The sequence below is a fragment of the Gadus macrocephalus genome, chromosome 9, assembly GCF_031168955.1.
Source record: "Gadus macrocephalus chromosome 9, ASM3116895v1".
NCBI classification, from domain to species: domain Eukaryota; kingdom Metazoa; phylum Chordata; class Actinopteri; order Gadiformes; family Gadidae; genus Gadus; species Gadus macrocephalus.
This window is the reverse complement of record NC_082390.1, coordinates 9,118,053-9,133,585: the sequence shown is the minus strand read 5'-3', so window position 1 is coordinate 9,133,585 and position 15,533 is coordinate 9,118,053. Positions and strand designations below refer to the sequence as shown.

At 50.1% G+C, this 15,533-nt stretch overlaps 2 protein-coding genes across 2 annotated transcripts; one reads left to right on the top strand and one right to left on the bottom strand.

Annotated features, from left to right (window-relative positions):
* The first annotated feature begins 1,008 nt into the window (after positions 1-1,008).
* rnf141 (ring finger protein 141) lies at positions 1,009-6,272 on the top strand. Its single transcript, XM_060061712.1, has 6 exons — positions 1,009-1,147; positions 2,627-2,837; positions 3,032-3,140; positions 3,633-3,814; positions 3,958-4,065; positions 4,314-6,272. The coding sequence occupies exons 2-6, from the start codon at positions 2,707-2,709 to the stop codon at positions 4,462-4,464; spliced, it is 681 nt and encodes a 226-aa protein (XP_059917695.1). The 5' UTR covers positions 1,009-1,147; positions 2,627-2,706; the 3' UTR covers positions 4,465-6,272.
* Positions 6,273-6,747: 475 nt separating this feature from the next.
* On the bottom strand, positions 6,748-15,178 carry hal (histidine ammonia-lyase). Its single transcript, XM_060061654.1, has 20 exons — positions 14,868-15,178; positions 14,602-14,662; positions 14,439-14,466; positions 14,272-14,346; positions 14,114-14,186; positions 13,932-13,998; positions 13,521-13,558; positions 13,314-13,439; positions 12,846-12,985; positions 12,595-12,642; positions 12,085-12,232; positions 11,621-11,716; positions 11,058-11,116; positions 10,883-10,963; positions 10,693-10,758; positions 9,959-10,124; positions 8,487-8,621; positions 7,414-7,522; positions 7,265-7,334; positions 6,748-7,039 (listed from the first exon to the last, which is right to left on the bottom strand). Exons 1-20 carry the CDS (start codon positions 15,112-15,114, stop codon positions 6,905-6,907), a joined length of 1,968 nt encoding a protein of 655 aa, XP_059917637.1. The 5' UTR covers positions 15,115-15,178; the 3' UTR covers positions 6,748-6,904.
* Between the last annotated feature and the right edge of the window lie 355 nt (positions 15,179-15,533).

Here is a 15,533-nt window from a genome sequence, read left to right as displayed (position 1 = left end):
GTCGTTGTGCGTGTGCGTGTGCGCGAAAATCAAGGGCAAAATGATTCCGGCTCCATTATGGTTGTCGATCATACATCGTCATTAGGTCTCCGTGGTGGTTGTGGCTCATTACTCTGGACAGATGGGGTGCTGTGGTCAGGGCTGGGGGGCCGGGCCGGGAGGGGTCCATCCTGATGGTGTGCGCCGCTCTGACCCCCAGAACTACCGAGACGTCCAGAACTTAAACGGGATTCATGGATGGATGTGCTTCGTAATAAAGTGATGAATACATTACTGTTTTCAATGTTACTATTAGTTATCATTGTGAGTCTGAGTCTCATATTGTGTCTGATCCGATCTCACCTGATCGTAGTGTGAATATTAGGTTTACTTTGTTTTTTATTAAAAAGGATATTCCAAAGTCGATGCAAAGCAATTTCAGAAAAGTGTGCACATTTGCTTGCATGCACAAAGGTTCAAACACACACGCACACGGACAAGCACGCACACACACCCGCACACACACCCGCACACACACACACACACACACACACACACACACACACACACACACACACACACACACACACACACACACACACACACACACACACACACACACACACACACACACACACACACCAAGTGAATAAATGCACAACCATACAACTATGTCTGTGTCATATTGGAGAAACACATACATCTGCTAAAAACAGCATTGCCAATTACACCGAGATTTATTTTAGGCTTGTATTATATATGTTCAACCAACAACTAAATCCATTGACCACGCACAGACGGAACTGCAGAATAGGATTTTTGTGTACATTCCGCACAATGCTGCCCCCTGGCGGTCATTCTAATGTATTATATAAAACGAGTTATAGCGAATTAAAAGTATTAATATAAGTATGATCATTTTAAGAATCCCCATTTATACATATGGCCATACTTTACTTTAAAGTTAGTTCTAGCGAATTGATTATTGATAATAACTTTAAATTCGGACATCGCATACGCACCGTGCGTCATCATGCAGCGACAGCGTTCTGTCAACAAGCGTATCCATCCGCGCTGAACGCCAACTGAAACCTCTTCGCCCTACTTTATCAATAGCACCAATAATATCGATCAATAAGCCCGTGATGAAAGCCCGGGTCAGTGCCAGGTAAGGATCTATTCTCCTCTTGTCGGGACTGTTTCAGGTCTCCAGGGGGGTTCGTGTTCACCTATAACCACTGAGTGTTCAGTCAGCTGGGAAACATGGTATAATGATCACTATTATTGATAAATTATTAGTATTATGGTATCCACGATGCACATGGATGTGATGATGAGTTGTTGTGTGACAGGGTCTGAGTCCATGTCGAGGGTTTTCGACAGACGAGAAAGGCCTGAACATCTACGTTCAAACTTTAAGATGTGATTACATCCTGGCGAAGAGGTCTCCCACGTAAATAACATCTATACAACATATATAACCTATCTATAACATACACATATACAACATATACATATACATCACAATCTATACAACATACATATACAACATACAAACAACATAACATATACAACATACATACAACCTATGTATGTATGTATGTGTGTGTGTGTGTGTATATATATATATATATATATATATATATATATATATATATATATATATATATATATATATATATATAACAAATACAACATATACAATACAACACAAACAACATATACAAGACATACCACATAAAACAACGTATGCACAACATACTTATATACAGCACATACAACATATACAACCCAACATAGACAACATTCCTCCATTCATTAAACTGTTGTTGGCCTGCAGCTTTGTGGCATGTACTGCGCAGAACCAAAGTGTTCCACCGACTAATGAGGGGCTCTAAGTGCTGTCGTGTTGGCCTGTCCACAACCACAGAAGATTAAGAATATTATAACATTTCAAAAACATGAGCACGACTTATCCATGACCACATTTTAAGGTCCTGGCAATGGCAGGCCTGAGCCTTTAGAGGGGTGATCTGATGTGATGTGATGTGATATGATGATGTGATGTGATGATGTGATATGCCACCAGGGGAGTGTGATCAGCGAATACAAGCCGTTTGAAAATCTTTCCTCTCCTGTGTTTTAGTGACACCACAAGTGGGCGTGTCCACCTAGTACGCTTGGTAGATCCGTCAACCTGCCTACCCAGTGGACTGTGGCAAATGTTGCTGATCTATCCATCAGAGGAGGATAGATAAGCAACATTTATCACGTTAAACATTGGAACATTGTTCTATCCAGTACATCTAGGTGGACAGTACGCCCACTAGTGATGTCACAGGGATGGGCAGATTACAAACGGATGTCACGGCCAATCACACTCACATCTGGTGGAATAATATAACCCCTTTAATTCCAACAAGAAACCAAACACCATTTGTAGCTATTAAAATGTGTATTATTGTGCTAAAAGATCTTTTAATGTCACGTTCAAGTACCTGTCTGTTCCTTTTTGTGACAGACCTACGAATCCCTAGTAGTACGAAGTAGTCGTTATATCACAAAACCTACAATTTGATTTAGCTGATGCTGACCCCTCCCTCCTCCCTCCTCCCTCCCCCCTCCTCTCTCCTCCCTCCCTCTCCAGGGTGCAGCTCTACGCCGACTGAGGCCGCCTCCCCACCCTCTCAAACCCCTGCCCCCGCCACCGCCGCCACCGCCGCCGCCATGGGCCAGCAGCTCTCGGGCCAGGCCAGCCGGCTGCCCGAGAAGCTGGTGAGGCACGCGGGGCTGGTGAGGGACAGCGGGTACCTCACCTACGAGGAGTTCCTGGCCAGGGTGTCGGAGCTCAACGACGTGTGAGCAAAACACTACACAAAACACAACACAAAGCACACAACACACAACACCCCCCCCCCCCCCCCCCCACACCTCCTAACTGTACCGACAGCGATGTATTGTTTCTCTTTCTTCGGACTAATGTACTTATTGTAGGTCGCTTTAGATAAAAGCGTCTGCTGATCTCCCTGGATGTTAATGTCTGTCCCCTCAGGACGGCCCAGCTGGCCGCCGGGCAGCAGAAGCACCTCCTCTTCGAGGTGCAGCCCGGCTCCGACGCCAGCGCCCTGTGGAAGGTGGCCGTGCGCGTGGTGTGCACCAAGGTGAGACTGAGAGTGTGCACCAAGGTGAGACTGAGAGTGTGCACCAAGGTGAGACTGAGAGTGTGCACCAAGGTGAGACTGAGAGTGTGCACCAAGGTGAGACTGAGAGTGTGCACCAAGGTGAGACTGAGAGTGTGCACCAAGGTGAGACTGAGAGTGTGCACTAAGGTGAGACAAAGTGTGCACTGTGCACTAAGGTGAGACTGAGAGTGTTTGCTCAGGGGGTGTTGAGTCTCGTGGGCACATCATGGCTCTCTGGCCTACTGGGTCTGGTGTGTCTGTGTTTGTTGGGGCGCTGTGCTTCACTTCCTCCTCCTCCTCCATCCCTCCTCCTCCACCTCCTCCCCCTCCTCCTCTTACTCCTCCTCCTCCACCTCCTCCTTCTGCTCACCGTCCTCCTCCTTCTTCTTCCTCCTCCTCCTCCTCCCTCCTCCCTCTTCCTCCTCCTCCTCCCTCTTCCTCCTCCTCCTCCCTCCCCTCCTCTTCCTCCAGATCAACAAGGAGACGGGCACAGTGGAGGCCACCCGCATCATGAACCTGTACCAGTTCACCCAGCTGTACCGCGACGTCACCAGCCAGGCCGCCCAGGTGCTGGGCCCCGACGGCCCCTTGGAGGGCCCCTCGGCCCAGCTGCCCTCCACCGACTCCTGCCAGGCCAGCATGTGGATGGGCCGGTAGGTCCATGGTAGTTTAATCACGCCTGTAGCTTCACCGTGGTGTGGTGAGGGCGAGGGCGAGGAGAAACGCACTCCCCTGTTGGACGGTGAGTCACCAAATCATTTCCATAACTCCTCCCTTCCTCCTCCTCCTCCTGCAGGGTGAAGCAGCTGACGGATGAGGAGGAGTGTTGTATCTGCATGGACGGCCGGTCGGACCTCATGCTGCCGTGCGCACACAGCTTCTGTCAGAAGTGCATCGACCAATGGTAGGACGGCTCCGCACACGCACACGCACACGCACACACACACACACACACACACACACACACACATACACAAACTCACACAAACATATTAGCTTTTAGTATTGTTTCAATTTTAAGATACGATCAATAAACTAAATCTCTGAAAATAGATTTTTAGAGATTATAAATAAAGTAAAGATGTAGATAGCCGAGACAGAGATGGTTCCGGAGGTTTGGATGAACGGATGGACCCCCCCTCTGTCCCCCAGGAGCGGGCAGAGCAGGAACTGTCCCATCTGCCGCATCCAGGTGACGGCGGCCAACGAGTCCTGGGTGGTGTCAGACGCCCCCACCGAGCACGACATGGCCGACTACATCCTCCACCTGGCAGACGAGGCCGGCCAGCCCCACAGCCCCTAGGGACACCACCCAACACCACCACCGAAAGTCCCCAGAGACACCGCCCAACACCACCACCGAAAGTCCCTAGAGACACCGCCCAACACCACCACCGAAAGTCCCTAGAGACACCGCCCAACACCACCACCGAAAGTCCCTAGAGACACCGCCCAACACCACCACCGAAAGTCCCCAGAGACACCACCCAACACCACCACCGAAAGTCCCCAGAGACACCACCCAACACCACCACCGAAAGTCCCCAGAGACACCACCCAACACCACCACCGAAAGTCCCCAGAGACACCACCCAACACCACCACCGAAAGTCCCCAGAGACACCACCCAACACCACCACCGAAAGTCCCCAGAGACACCACCCAACACCACCACCGAAAGTCCCTAGAGACACCGCCCAACACCACCACCGAAAGTCCCTAGAGACACCACCCAACACCACCACCGAAAGTCCCTAGAGACACCACCCAACACCACCCACAACCCCCAGAGACACCACCCAACCAACAGTCCAGCCCCAAAGCCCCTAGAGACACCACCCTGCACCACCCCACAGCCCATAGAGGACACCACCACAACCCCCCCAGGCCGTAGAGACACCACCCTGCACCACCCCACAGCCCATAGACGACACCACCACAACCCCCCCAGGCCGTAGAGACACCACCCTGCACCACCCCACAGCCCATAGACGACACCACCACAACCCCCCCAGGCTGTAGACACCACCCTGCACCACCCCACAGCCCCTAGAGACACCACCCAACCAACAGCACCACCCACAGGCTGTAGAGACACCACGCAGCACCTCCGTACAGCCCCTAGAGACACCACAACCCCCCCGGGCCGTAGAGACACCGCCCAGCCCCACTGCCAGCCGGTCCAACATGTCATCAGACGAGGGCTATTCGTGCTCATTTCCTTTACTCGCGTTCCCGTCTGCACAGCTCCTCTTCTGCGTGTCTCCACGGTGCTCTCTCACCCATGAGCAGAGCGCTCTCAGGGTTCACCCAGGGTTCACCCAGGGTGCATCCCTCCTTAACCTTTGACCCCCACAGCGTTGACTGTTGATAAACTCCTCCCACGCAGCCAGGTGACATTGACGTGACCTGAATGGAGCAGGACGTATGACAGTGTGGAAGGGGGGCCCTGTGAGCTGGGGTTTCCACTGGGACCCCTCTTATGGTCAGTCCGGTGTTGAGCTAATGCTAAGCTACACTAGGCTACGCTAGGCGTCCTGCTCCTACATGTAGCACATGCTTCTGTAGGACATGTCTTCATGGTGTTACATGAGACTCTTTTACAGACACCTTTGGTTCAACAGGACTGTACAAGTGCTGGAAGCACTGTAATACAAGTACTGTGTGCCAAGTACTGTGATAATAGTACTGTAGAACAAAATAGCATTGTTAACAATACTTTGTGATGCTTCAGATGATAACAACACTTTTTGCATACAGTAGATCACTGGAGTTGAGTCCTTAGAACTATGGTTTGGTTAATCCACTAATTTTGACCTTTTATAAGAGACTATTCATTCTACAGTTTCTGAAAACAATTTATTGACAATGTACAGATATTCTATCTATAGTTAGCTCCTCAGAAATTCATGGTTATGTTTCATTTAAGTTTGGGAGTTTCACAAATTCAACTAAGGTGACATGGCTGTACATTGATTAAATGTGTTTGACATAGGAAATAACAAGTAATTAAACTAACCCATTCTGTATATTATTGCTTTGAACCAAGAGATACATCTTCTTGCACTTTAATGGATTGTGATGGATTTAAAATAAAGTGTTATCACTATAGGATATCTTGCAGAGTTATTATTGTAATATTTATAAAGAAAGCCAAAAGTATAGCCAAGTCTATTTCAAAGGACTTAATTACAATCATGTACATTTAAAGAAAGCATAATTATATATTTAGCACTGTGTATTTATGTTTATTCTAGTCTGAAACCAGCAGATGGCAGGCTTTCCCCATCATTGTTCCTGGTCATAAACAAACTGTGCGTATGATTGTCAAGCCACATCCCTCCACGACCGGCAACGCCTTCTTCACGACCCATAAACGCCACACCCCCTTCTCGTCACAGCAATCAGTCAATTGATGGCACATGACAAGTTCCGATTGATGGTGTTGATTGAGCCAGTGTGGCCTTAATTGATTTAATCCCCCTAATTGGACTGCATAACAAATGTTCTGATTCAACAAGGATTTAAGACTTCACACATACAACGGCTGACAAGGCGCTAAAGTAAAGATCGGCACAGCAAAGCATTAATTTATGATATATTTAATATTATAGATTTATTATTCTCCATGCCCAGACACAGTGTCATTAAACGATGAACTGACGGTCACGTTAACCTTCTAAGATTCAGAGCTGTGACATCGGGAGTCCAACATCGTATGAACGCCCGATTCAGCGGCCGGCTTATTCGTGGCGGACCCGTTTCCGCGGCGACAGCGGGGGCTCCAGGGAGAAGGAGGTGGGGGAGATGGGCCGCGACCCCGGACTAGACAGCTGGGTCTCGTACTTATCGATGTAGGGCTTGGCCACGTGCCACACCTGGAGGAGGGGGGGGGGGGGGGGCGACAGACCATGAAGCAGAGCTGAACCTCCACCCTAAACGGACTGCATTTATAAAGCGCTTTTCTAAACTGTGGCCACTCGGGAAAAAACCATGACACACAGCTAGGAGGAGCCGGGGATCGAACTAGCAACCTTCCTGTTGCCAGACTACCGGGTCTAACCGGAACATCTCTAATCAGTCGCCACCCCAGGGACACCCACCTTCTGGTCGAGCAGCAGGCGGTGGACCGCCTCGATGTCGGGGGACATGAACCGGTCCTTGATCCAGGGTCTGGGGGGGGAAGGGGTAAACATTAACCCGGGACTCTGGGTACGGTGGAATGTGTGTGTGTACCTTGGCCGCGCGTTACCTGACCACGCTGCGCACCAGGTCATAGACCTTCTCCAGGGGGGTGGTGGTCCGAAGGGGCCGCAGGAACTCTATGCCCTGGCAGGCGGCCAGCAGCTCTATGGCGAGGACTGGACACACACACACACACACACACACACACACACACACACACACACACACACACACACACACACACACACACACACACACACACACACACACACTTCAGAACACACGCACATAAACACATAGGGTAAATAACACACACACACGGTTCATTCAACACACACACACACACAATCAATAATTTAACACACACACACACACACACACACACACACACACACACACACACACACACACACACAAGTGAGATAGCTATCAAAACACATAACAAATTCAGAAGGCATTCTCTCTATAGCCATTTGTCCCCTCTAGGCTACAGTAGAAACAACAGGGCGGCCTCCCTGGAGGAGGTCATGTAGAGATAAAGGCCTCAAAACCTTTTTTCATGGGATTACACTAATCAAAACCTACTTATGAATATTAAATTCCATTTCCGCCGAGTCCGCTAGATGTCACTTAATTCTACACACATGCACCTTTAAAATGCACAATTGATTAAATACACACATAATCTTCATTCAAAACACACACACACACACACACACACACACACACACACACACACACACACACACACACACACACACACGTATGTATATATGGCCAACTCTTTGAAGAGACGGACAGAAACTAAACACCCTGTCATTAATTGTGCCGCTATGAGGACATTATTATGCAAGTAAATGGCTCTAGTAAGTGGCCACTCAAAGCGCTTTACAATATTGCCTAACATTCACCCATCTATGCACACATTCACACACCAACAGCGGTGTCAGCCATGCAGAGCGACCGCCAGCTCGCCAGGAGCAGTCAGGGCGAGGTGTCTTGCTCAGGGACACCTCGACACTCAAGCTAGGAGGAGCCCCGGGGATCCAACCAGCAACCTTCGGGTTACCAGCCGACCCGCTCCACCTCCTGAGCCGCACGCCGGCCCCTGAAGTGTGTAGAGAGTATCCCCCAGCCTACCCTGCTCCACGTGCTCGATGACCCGCAGCGCCTTGCGGGCCGCCCAGCCCCCCATGGAGACGTGGTCCTCCGTGGCAGCGCTGGTGGACAGTGAGTCCACCGAGGACGGGTGGCAGAGCACCTTGTTCTCCGACACTGCACCCGGAGGGAGGGGGGGGGGGGGGGGGGGGGGGGGAGAAGCACTTCTTTTTAAGGACACAATTTTAGGACAATCTCATCTGGTCGTTTGTTTATCGACCACTAGGGGTTAGAGTACGCACACGCTGTTTAATCTGAATATCATACAATGTTTAATTATCATCCACTAGGGGTTAGAGTTGTACATTCTATTTAATCTGAAAATCATTTGATGTTTAGTTATCACCCACCATGGGTTAGAGTACATACTGTTTAATCTGAAGAGTTTTGAAAAAGCAGCGTCCTGGAGACTTTAACCTCCAAACACAACACTGGAGTGCTTACTGTGTGACAGCGGGCAGGAGACCTGGCGTTTCCCTGAGACGCAGCGTGTGTCTAACATGTGACAGCGGGAGAACACGTACCCAGAGATGGAGCGTGTTTACAGCAGGTCTAATGCGTGTTTAACCCAGAGATGGAGCGTGTTCAAATCGTGTTTAAAGCATGTCTAAAGCGTGTTTAACCCAGGGATGGAGTGTGTTTAAAGCGTGTTTAACCCAGGGATGGAGTGTGTTTAAAGCGTGTTTAACCCAGGGATGGAGTGTGTTTAAAGCGTGTTTAACCCAGGGACGGAGTGTGTTTAAAGCGTGTTTAAGACATGTTTAACCCAGGGACGGAGTGTGTTTAAAGCTTGTTTAAAGCGTGTTTAACCCAGAGATACAGCGTGTGTAGCATGTGACAGCGGGAGGACACTCACCCAGAGACTCGGCGGTGCAGTGTGTGTAACGTGTGTGTAGCGTATATGTAGCGTTTGTGTAGCGTGTGTGTAACATGTGGCAGCGGGAAAACACTCACCCACAGACGCGGCGTTGCAGTACGTGTGTAGTGTGTGTGTAACGTGTGTGTAGCGTGTGACAGCGAGCCCAACACTCACCCAGAGAGGCGGTGGTGCGTGTGTAGTGTGTGTGTAGTGTGTGTGTAGCGTGTGTGTAGCGTGTGTGTAGCGTGTGTGTAGCGTGTGATAGTGAGCCCAACACTCACCCAGAGAGGCGGCGGTGCATGTGTAGTGCATGTGTAGTGTGTGTGTGTGTAGTCGTTTATGTGTAGCGTGTGTGTAACGTGTGTGTAGCGTGTGTGTAGCGTGTGTGTAACGTGTGTGTAACGTGTGTGTAGCGTGTGTGTAGCGTGTGACAGTGAGCCCAACACTCACCCAGAGAGGCGGCGGTGCGTGTGTAGTGCGTGTGTAGTGCGTGTGTAGTGCGTGTGTAGTGTGTGTGTGTAGTCGTTTATGTGTAGCGTGTGTGTAACGTGTGTGTAGCGTGTGTGTAGCGTGTGACAGTGAGCCCAACACTCACCCAGAGAGGCGGCGGTGCAGTGGGCGATCATGAAGCCGGAGTTGAGGCCGCCCTCGTTCACCAGGAAGGCGGGCAGCTCGCTCAGGGAGGGGTTGCACAGGCGCTCGATCCGCCTCTCGCTGATGGAGGCCAGCTCGTGCACCCCGATGGCCAGGTAGTCCAAGGCCTGACCGGAGGGGGGGGGGACACGAGAGACGGGAAGACCAACACATTTACATTTACATTTGGGGCATTTAGCAGATGTATCCAAAGTGTCCCACAATAAAAACAAAACACAAATCGGTGATCATTCTCACCCCCCCACACACCCCTCTTGCTCACTAATTGTATGTATATGGCCTGGCACTTAAAAATAGTACTTGTGTAGAATCTTATCCTAGCTATCTTTGGATAGGGTTAACCTAGCAATTGTTAGTGCTTTTTCTCTTTCTTCTGAATATTGTACTCATTGTAAATAAGTGTTGCAAATGTAAATCATGGTCTGGGTTGGCTTGAGTGGAAACCGTGGGTCAAAGGTGTGCAATGGATGACTTTAAAGACAGTGGACTAATTTCTCTTGGGATTCAACGAGCCTGGGATTGGCTCACATCTCTCTGTAGCTTTGCTTTGTTGTAGATACATTTCAATATGTACTCCTATTTAGTGCACTGGTTACAGAATTATCTTCTCAAACCATACATACCATACTTTGATCTGATGTGTATAACCTAAAGGATTGTGAAGCCATTACATACCTTAGCAGGATACTCTCCATGGAAATTGCCCCCGGAGATGGTCTCCCCTCTCTCCGCAAACACCATCTTATCCAAACAATCAGGGAACTAATGTTTCCACAGTCACATTTCAAAATGCGTTAAAATTAACAAACCATGTATTCAAATATCGGTTAATACTGGGCTGTGTGACAACGTGGCGCAAGGATACGGGATTGTCAGTCGCACTGTTGATCTCCGTGTTAATGATGTTCTTGACGAAGTTGATTGTGTCGTTAACGATCCCATGAACCTGTGGAGGCAGAGAGGAGACGGTCCATGAGAGCCGTGACCGGGCCGCTCAGACGGGGAACCGTTTCTGGGGAGAGGAGGTTCGACGACGGTACCTGAGGGCAGCACCGCATGGTGTAGGCGTCCTGAACGCGGTCGCAGAACCGGTGGCTCTCTGAGGAACACAAGCAACCCTCAGAGAGCAGACGGACACAAACCTTACGAGAGATGTCTCCGTCATGAGCAGGTATCCCATGACGGCGCCCCGCGGCGTCCTCCACTAACACGTGGAGGACGGCTGGATGCAGCGTGACGGAGTACGGTCAATGTACGGAGTGATGCTACCGCATTTAAAGAACTGCTGGCTAGAGTTGTTTCCGATTACAGTATCGGAAAGTACACAAGTCTTTGCGCCGATCTGATACATCACGTGACTCGCTCATTTACTATACAGGAAAATAAATATAGATTATAATCTATAATGGTAAATAATTAAAAAATAAATAATTATGTCGTTTTGAAAGAAATTATTTTAGCAAGTCAACTGATCAATAAGAACAAGTGCTATTAGTAGTTAAAATGCTAGATGCTGCTGTATCGGTATATATTCGGTATCGGCCGATACTCAAGTTCAGTCATCGGAATCGGTATCAGGAAGATCTCTACGAGGCCCACTGACCTGCGATCTCCGAGGGGTGGTGGTCCGACTCGAGCAGGGAGCGGAAACGGAAGGCCACCTCGATCTGTCCGGGGTGTGGCCTCAGGGCGTGGATCTCTACACATACAGACCATCCAACACCACAACAGGGGTTAGCTCAGGACACCGGGAAGACCGGGACAATGGTAAACGGACTGCATTTATACAGCACTTTTCTAACCAGTGGCCACCCAAAGCGCTTTATCAATACTGCCACACATTCACCCATTCATGCACACGTTCACACACCGACGGCGGAGTCAGCCACGCAAGGCGAGAGCCAGCCCGTCAAGGTGAGGTGTCTCGCTCAGGGAAACCCTCGACACTTCGGCTAGGAGGAGCCGAGGATCGAACCGGGAACCTTCCGGTTCCCAGCCAACCCGCTCTCCCTCCTGAGCCACATGCCGCCCCGGCCCCCATGGCGTCCGGTTACCCGCGTTCCTCACCGCTGTCGAAGGCCTTGGTGGAGCCCTTCAGCACCTCCAGGGTGAGGGCGGCGACGATGTCTGCCTGCCGGGCGATGGCCTGGGCCCGCTCCACCGCCTCGGCCCCCAGGGAGGTGATCATCTGGGTGCCGTTGATCAGAGCCAGACCCTGGAAGCAGACGCTTCCGTTACTGTTTAACCTTGATCCACCAGCTTCCACATGAGACCCAAGACCCACGTGTTCAGAGTTCACCTAGACTCTGCATAGCCTCCCCCCCAAAACCCCCCCATACCCCCGTTGTACGTCCTGGCGCTTAATGTACACACTTATTGTAACAATACCCAAACATTCTCCCTCTCTTATCCTCTTTCTGTATCTGCAGGTTGCTCTTTTGTATCCCGTGTGCAGCCTCTTTTATCAAGATGTATCAACTCCTCTTTCCCAACAATGCAAACACAGGTCTGTTTACATACGTCAAGGTGAACCCCGGACCATCCCCACATGAGAGAGCAGCTATAGGCGTTCATTACCTCTTTGGGTCGGAGCACTATTGGTTTAAGTCCATGGGCCTCCAGGACCTGTCGAGAGAAGAGGGAGCAGAGAGGGGACGACTGGTGAGTAAGGTGGGAAGGTAGGGGGGGGGGGGGCATCACAAAGCAAACATGTTTTGGTCTTTACAGAAGCATTGATCTCTGATGCATGCGCTGTCGAGCCGTCAGTCACTCAGGGCGACTGGGCTGTTTGCCAAGTCAATAGAGGGTTACTTTGAAGCAGCTCTTACGTATTTCGCATCGGCCCATCCGCTGTTAGGGGACCACATTCGGCCCTCCCCCATCAGCCCCAGGGCCAGGTGGGACAGGGGCGCCAGGTCCCCGCTAGCCCCCACGGTGCCCTTCTCCGGGACGAAGGAGAGGCAGGACGCTGCGGGGACAAGGTCAGGGTCAGCACCCCGTTTCCCCAGCCCCTACGGCCCTTTCATCGCGTGCCTCTGCCCTCGGAGGTCAAACACAGGTCAATGCCTCACATTCACCCGTTCATGCACACATTCACACACCGACGTCGGGGTCAGCCATGCAAGGCGACAGCCAGCGCGTCGGGAGCAGTCAGGGTGAGGGGTCTCGCTCGGGGACACCTCGACAGCCAGGGATCAGACTAGCAACCTTCCGGTTAACAGTCGACCCGCTCCACCACCTGAGCCGTACGCCGCCCCTCATCAAAGGGTTGAGTTGAAGCGGCAGCGGCGGTTTACCGTTGAAGGCCTGGATCATGGCGTGAAGCGTCTCCAGGGAGATTCCGCTGTAGCCTTTGGCCAGGACGTTGATCCTGAGGGCCAGCAGCATGCGGGTTCTCTCCGGGCTCAGGGGGTTCCCCACCCCTGAAAACAGACGGGGGACATGAGGACACACACAGCGCTACACGCCCGGCTGAGGAAGCGCAGGGGAGACCGGAGACCTACCTGCTGAGTGGGAGCGCACCAGGTTCTCCTGCAGCTCCCTGGGGGAGAGAAAGAGAGCATGAATCACCCATGATTACATCGAATCGCCACGTTATAGGACATTTACATTTTGGACATTACATTGAGGGCATTTAGCACACGCTTTTATCCAAAGCGACTTACAACAAGTACATTTGTCAGAAGAAAGAGAAACAACAAAATATCTCTGTCGGTACAGCAAGGATGTTAATTGAACCAAGTGTCGAGCGCTAACAATCGCTAGGTTGACCCATTCCCCATATACAACAGAGATAGCTAGGATAAGATGCTCAACAATGCTAAGTGTGTTAAAGGGGTGTGGGGGGTAAGGGGGGGGTAGGGGGCTATTGCAATGCAGAGTCTATAGGTGAAAAAGGACAACGTTGTTTGTACTTGAGTTTGCCCACAGGGATGACTGTACGGGCGAATTTTCCAAATCCAGTGGTGATTCCGTAGACCACTACGGACAGAGAGAGCCAAACGTCAGTCGTACGCTGCACTGATTTTGGCATGGCGAGGTAATGATTGATTGGATCTTTTGTGTAATGGTAAACAAAGTAAAGTAGTGTCCTAACCTTTGTTTTCTTTAACTATGGTGTCCAGGAGCTCTCTGGCCTGCACCACTTTGGTCTCCGCTTCGGGAGTGAGCTGCGGGCGGTTCGGAGAGCAGGATTAAGGGAATGGTAAATATTAACATTGATTGGCAGTTGACAGTCCATATGTTGATTATTACCTTTATCTTGTAGAGTCCTCTACCCAGATTGACCAAGTCTGTTGATGTCAGGCTGTTGCCATCCATGCAAATATTCTGGAAAGAGGGGCATATTGACACACCTTTGATTAGGCAGCCTAGGCCTTAGGCCTACCGTTTGACGACAGACTGCCTTAACATATACTTACATCTTTGGGTTCCCTGTAAGCTGCTGTTCTGTTATACACCGTTTAGGAATAGGATTTCTTTAGATATTACGCCTTTCCCAGCAAAGTATAAGTGTAATGAAATAACCATGTCATGAAATACATCCCGTGACCCTCGGAACGGTACAGCACGTGATAAGGATACAGGTGAGAAACTCCCGGCTGTGACGGGATGAACTCAGTAGACATGGTGTCCCCTTCCATCGCTAAAAAACATATTTAATCACCACACAACGCAATTAATGATCAAGAAAGACACCCAAGTAAATAACGCTACAAAGTGACATCTATCCTGCAGAGAATTCTGCGCGCAATTATGCACGAATATACAGGAACCAAAAACACCGATACATTTCAAACAATGAATACAAACGACCGTCACTAACTATGCCATTATGCATATGCTGTTACCGAGTTCCAAAAAGTCATTATCCTCCAACGCATCCTCGATGGTGTCTTCTCCGTCCAACAGACCCTGTCCCTGGCACCTGCGCACCACGAAACGGACGTCTTTCAGAGTGGTGATCCCCCCGTTGTCGGGTTTGTTTTTAATATAACGTCTGAGAGCCTCGAGTCCGAGCCAGTGGATGGTTTTTGTGGGATCTCGACAAGGAATCGCCAACCACTCATCGCGGATGTGTACTGTAAAGCGAGGCATGGCGCGTCGGCGGGTCAGGAGCGCTGGTGTGAGCGCGGAGCTGGCCTCTCCAAAAGGTACACTGAGCTGGCCTCCAACCCAGCCACCAATCAGACCCCTGCTGGGGAACCACGCCTCAGGGCCTGACCACCCGCTCAATACATAGATATGGAAGTTAGTTTCTTAGTTGAAATATGGATTATGCACCGCATATAACACACGATTATACACCATGTAGTTATAATTAAGTAAGACTTTATGTAAAGTTATTTTACACCGTAAGATAAACCTATAGTGACACTAACCACGACACCTAATTTAACTACAGCTTATCCACTGAGACTCCAGTAGGCCTACATAATTATTTTTCACTATTATTAATCATATTAAACCCATTATTCTGCTGGTAACAATGTGAACGGTAGAAGAAACCTGTAGCC

Bases quoted from the DNA above. Each gene is read 5' to 3' on its own strand.
- hal (XM_060061654.1), bottom strand. From the start codon at position 15,114: ATGCCTCGCTTTACAGTACACATCCGCGATGAGTGGTTGGCGATTCCT. The intron at 12,986-13,313 runs GTAAACCGCCGC...TTGTCCCCGCAG, and splicing joins CATGATCCAGGCCTTCAACG to CGTCCTGCCTCTCCTTCGTC. The intron at 7,335-7,413 runs GTAACGCGCGGC...TTCCCCCCCCAG, and splicing joins CTGGTGCGCAGCGTGGTCAG to ACCCTGGATCAAGGACCGGT.
- rnf141 (XM_060061712.1), top strand. From the start codon at position 2,707: ATGGGCCAGCAGCTCTCGGGCCAGGCCAGCCGGCTGCCCGAGAAGCTG. The intron at 2,838-3,031 runs GTGAGCAAAACA...CTGTCCCCTCAG, and splicing joins GTGTCGGAGCTCAACGACGT to GACGGCCCAGCTGGCCGCCG. The intron at 4,066-4,313 runs GTAGGACGGCTC...TCTGTCCCCCAG, and splicing joins CAGAAGTGCATCGACCAATG to GAGCGGGCAGAGCAGGAACT.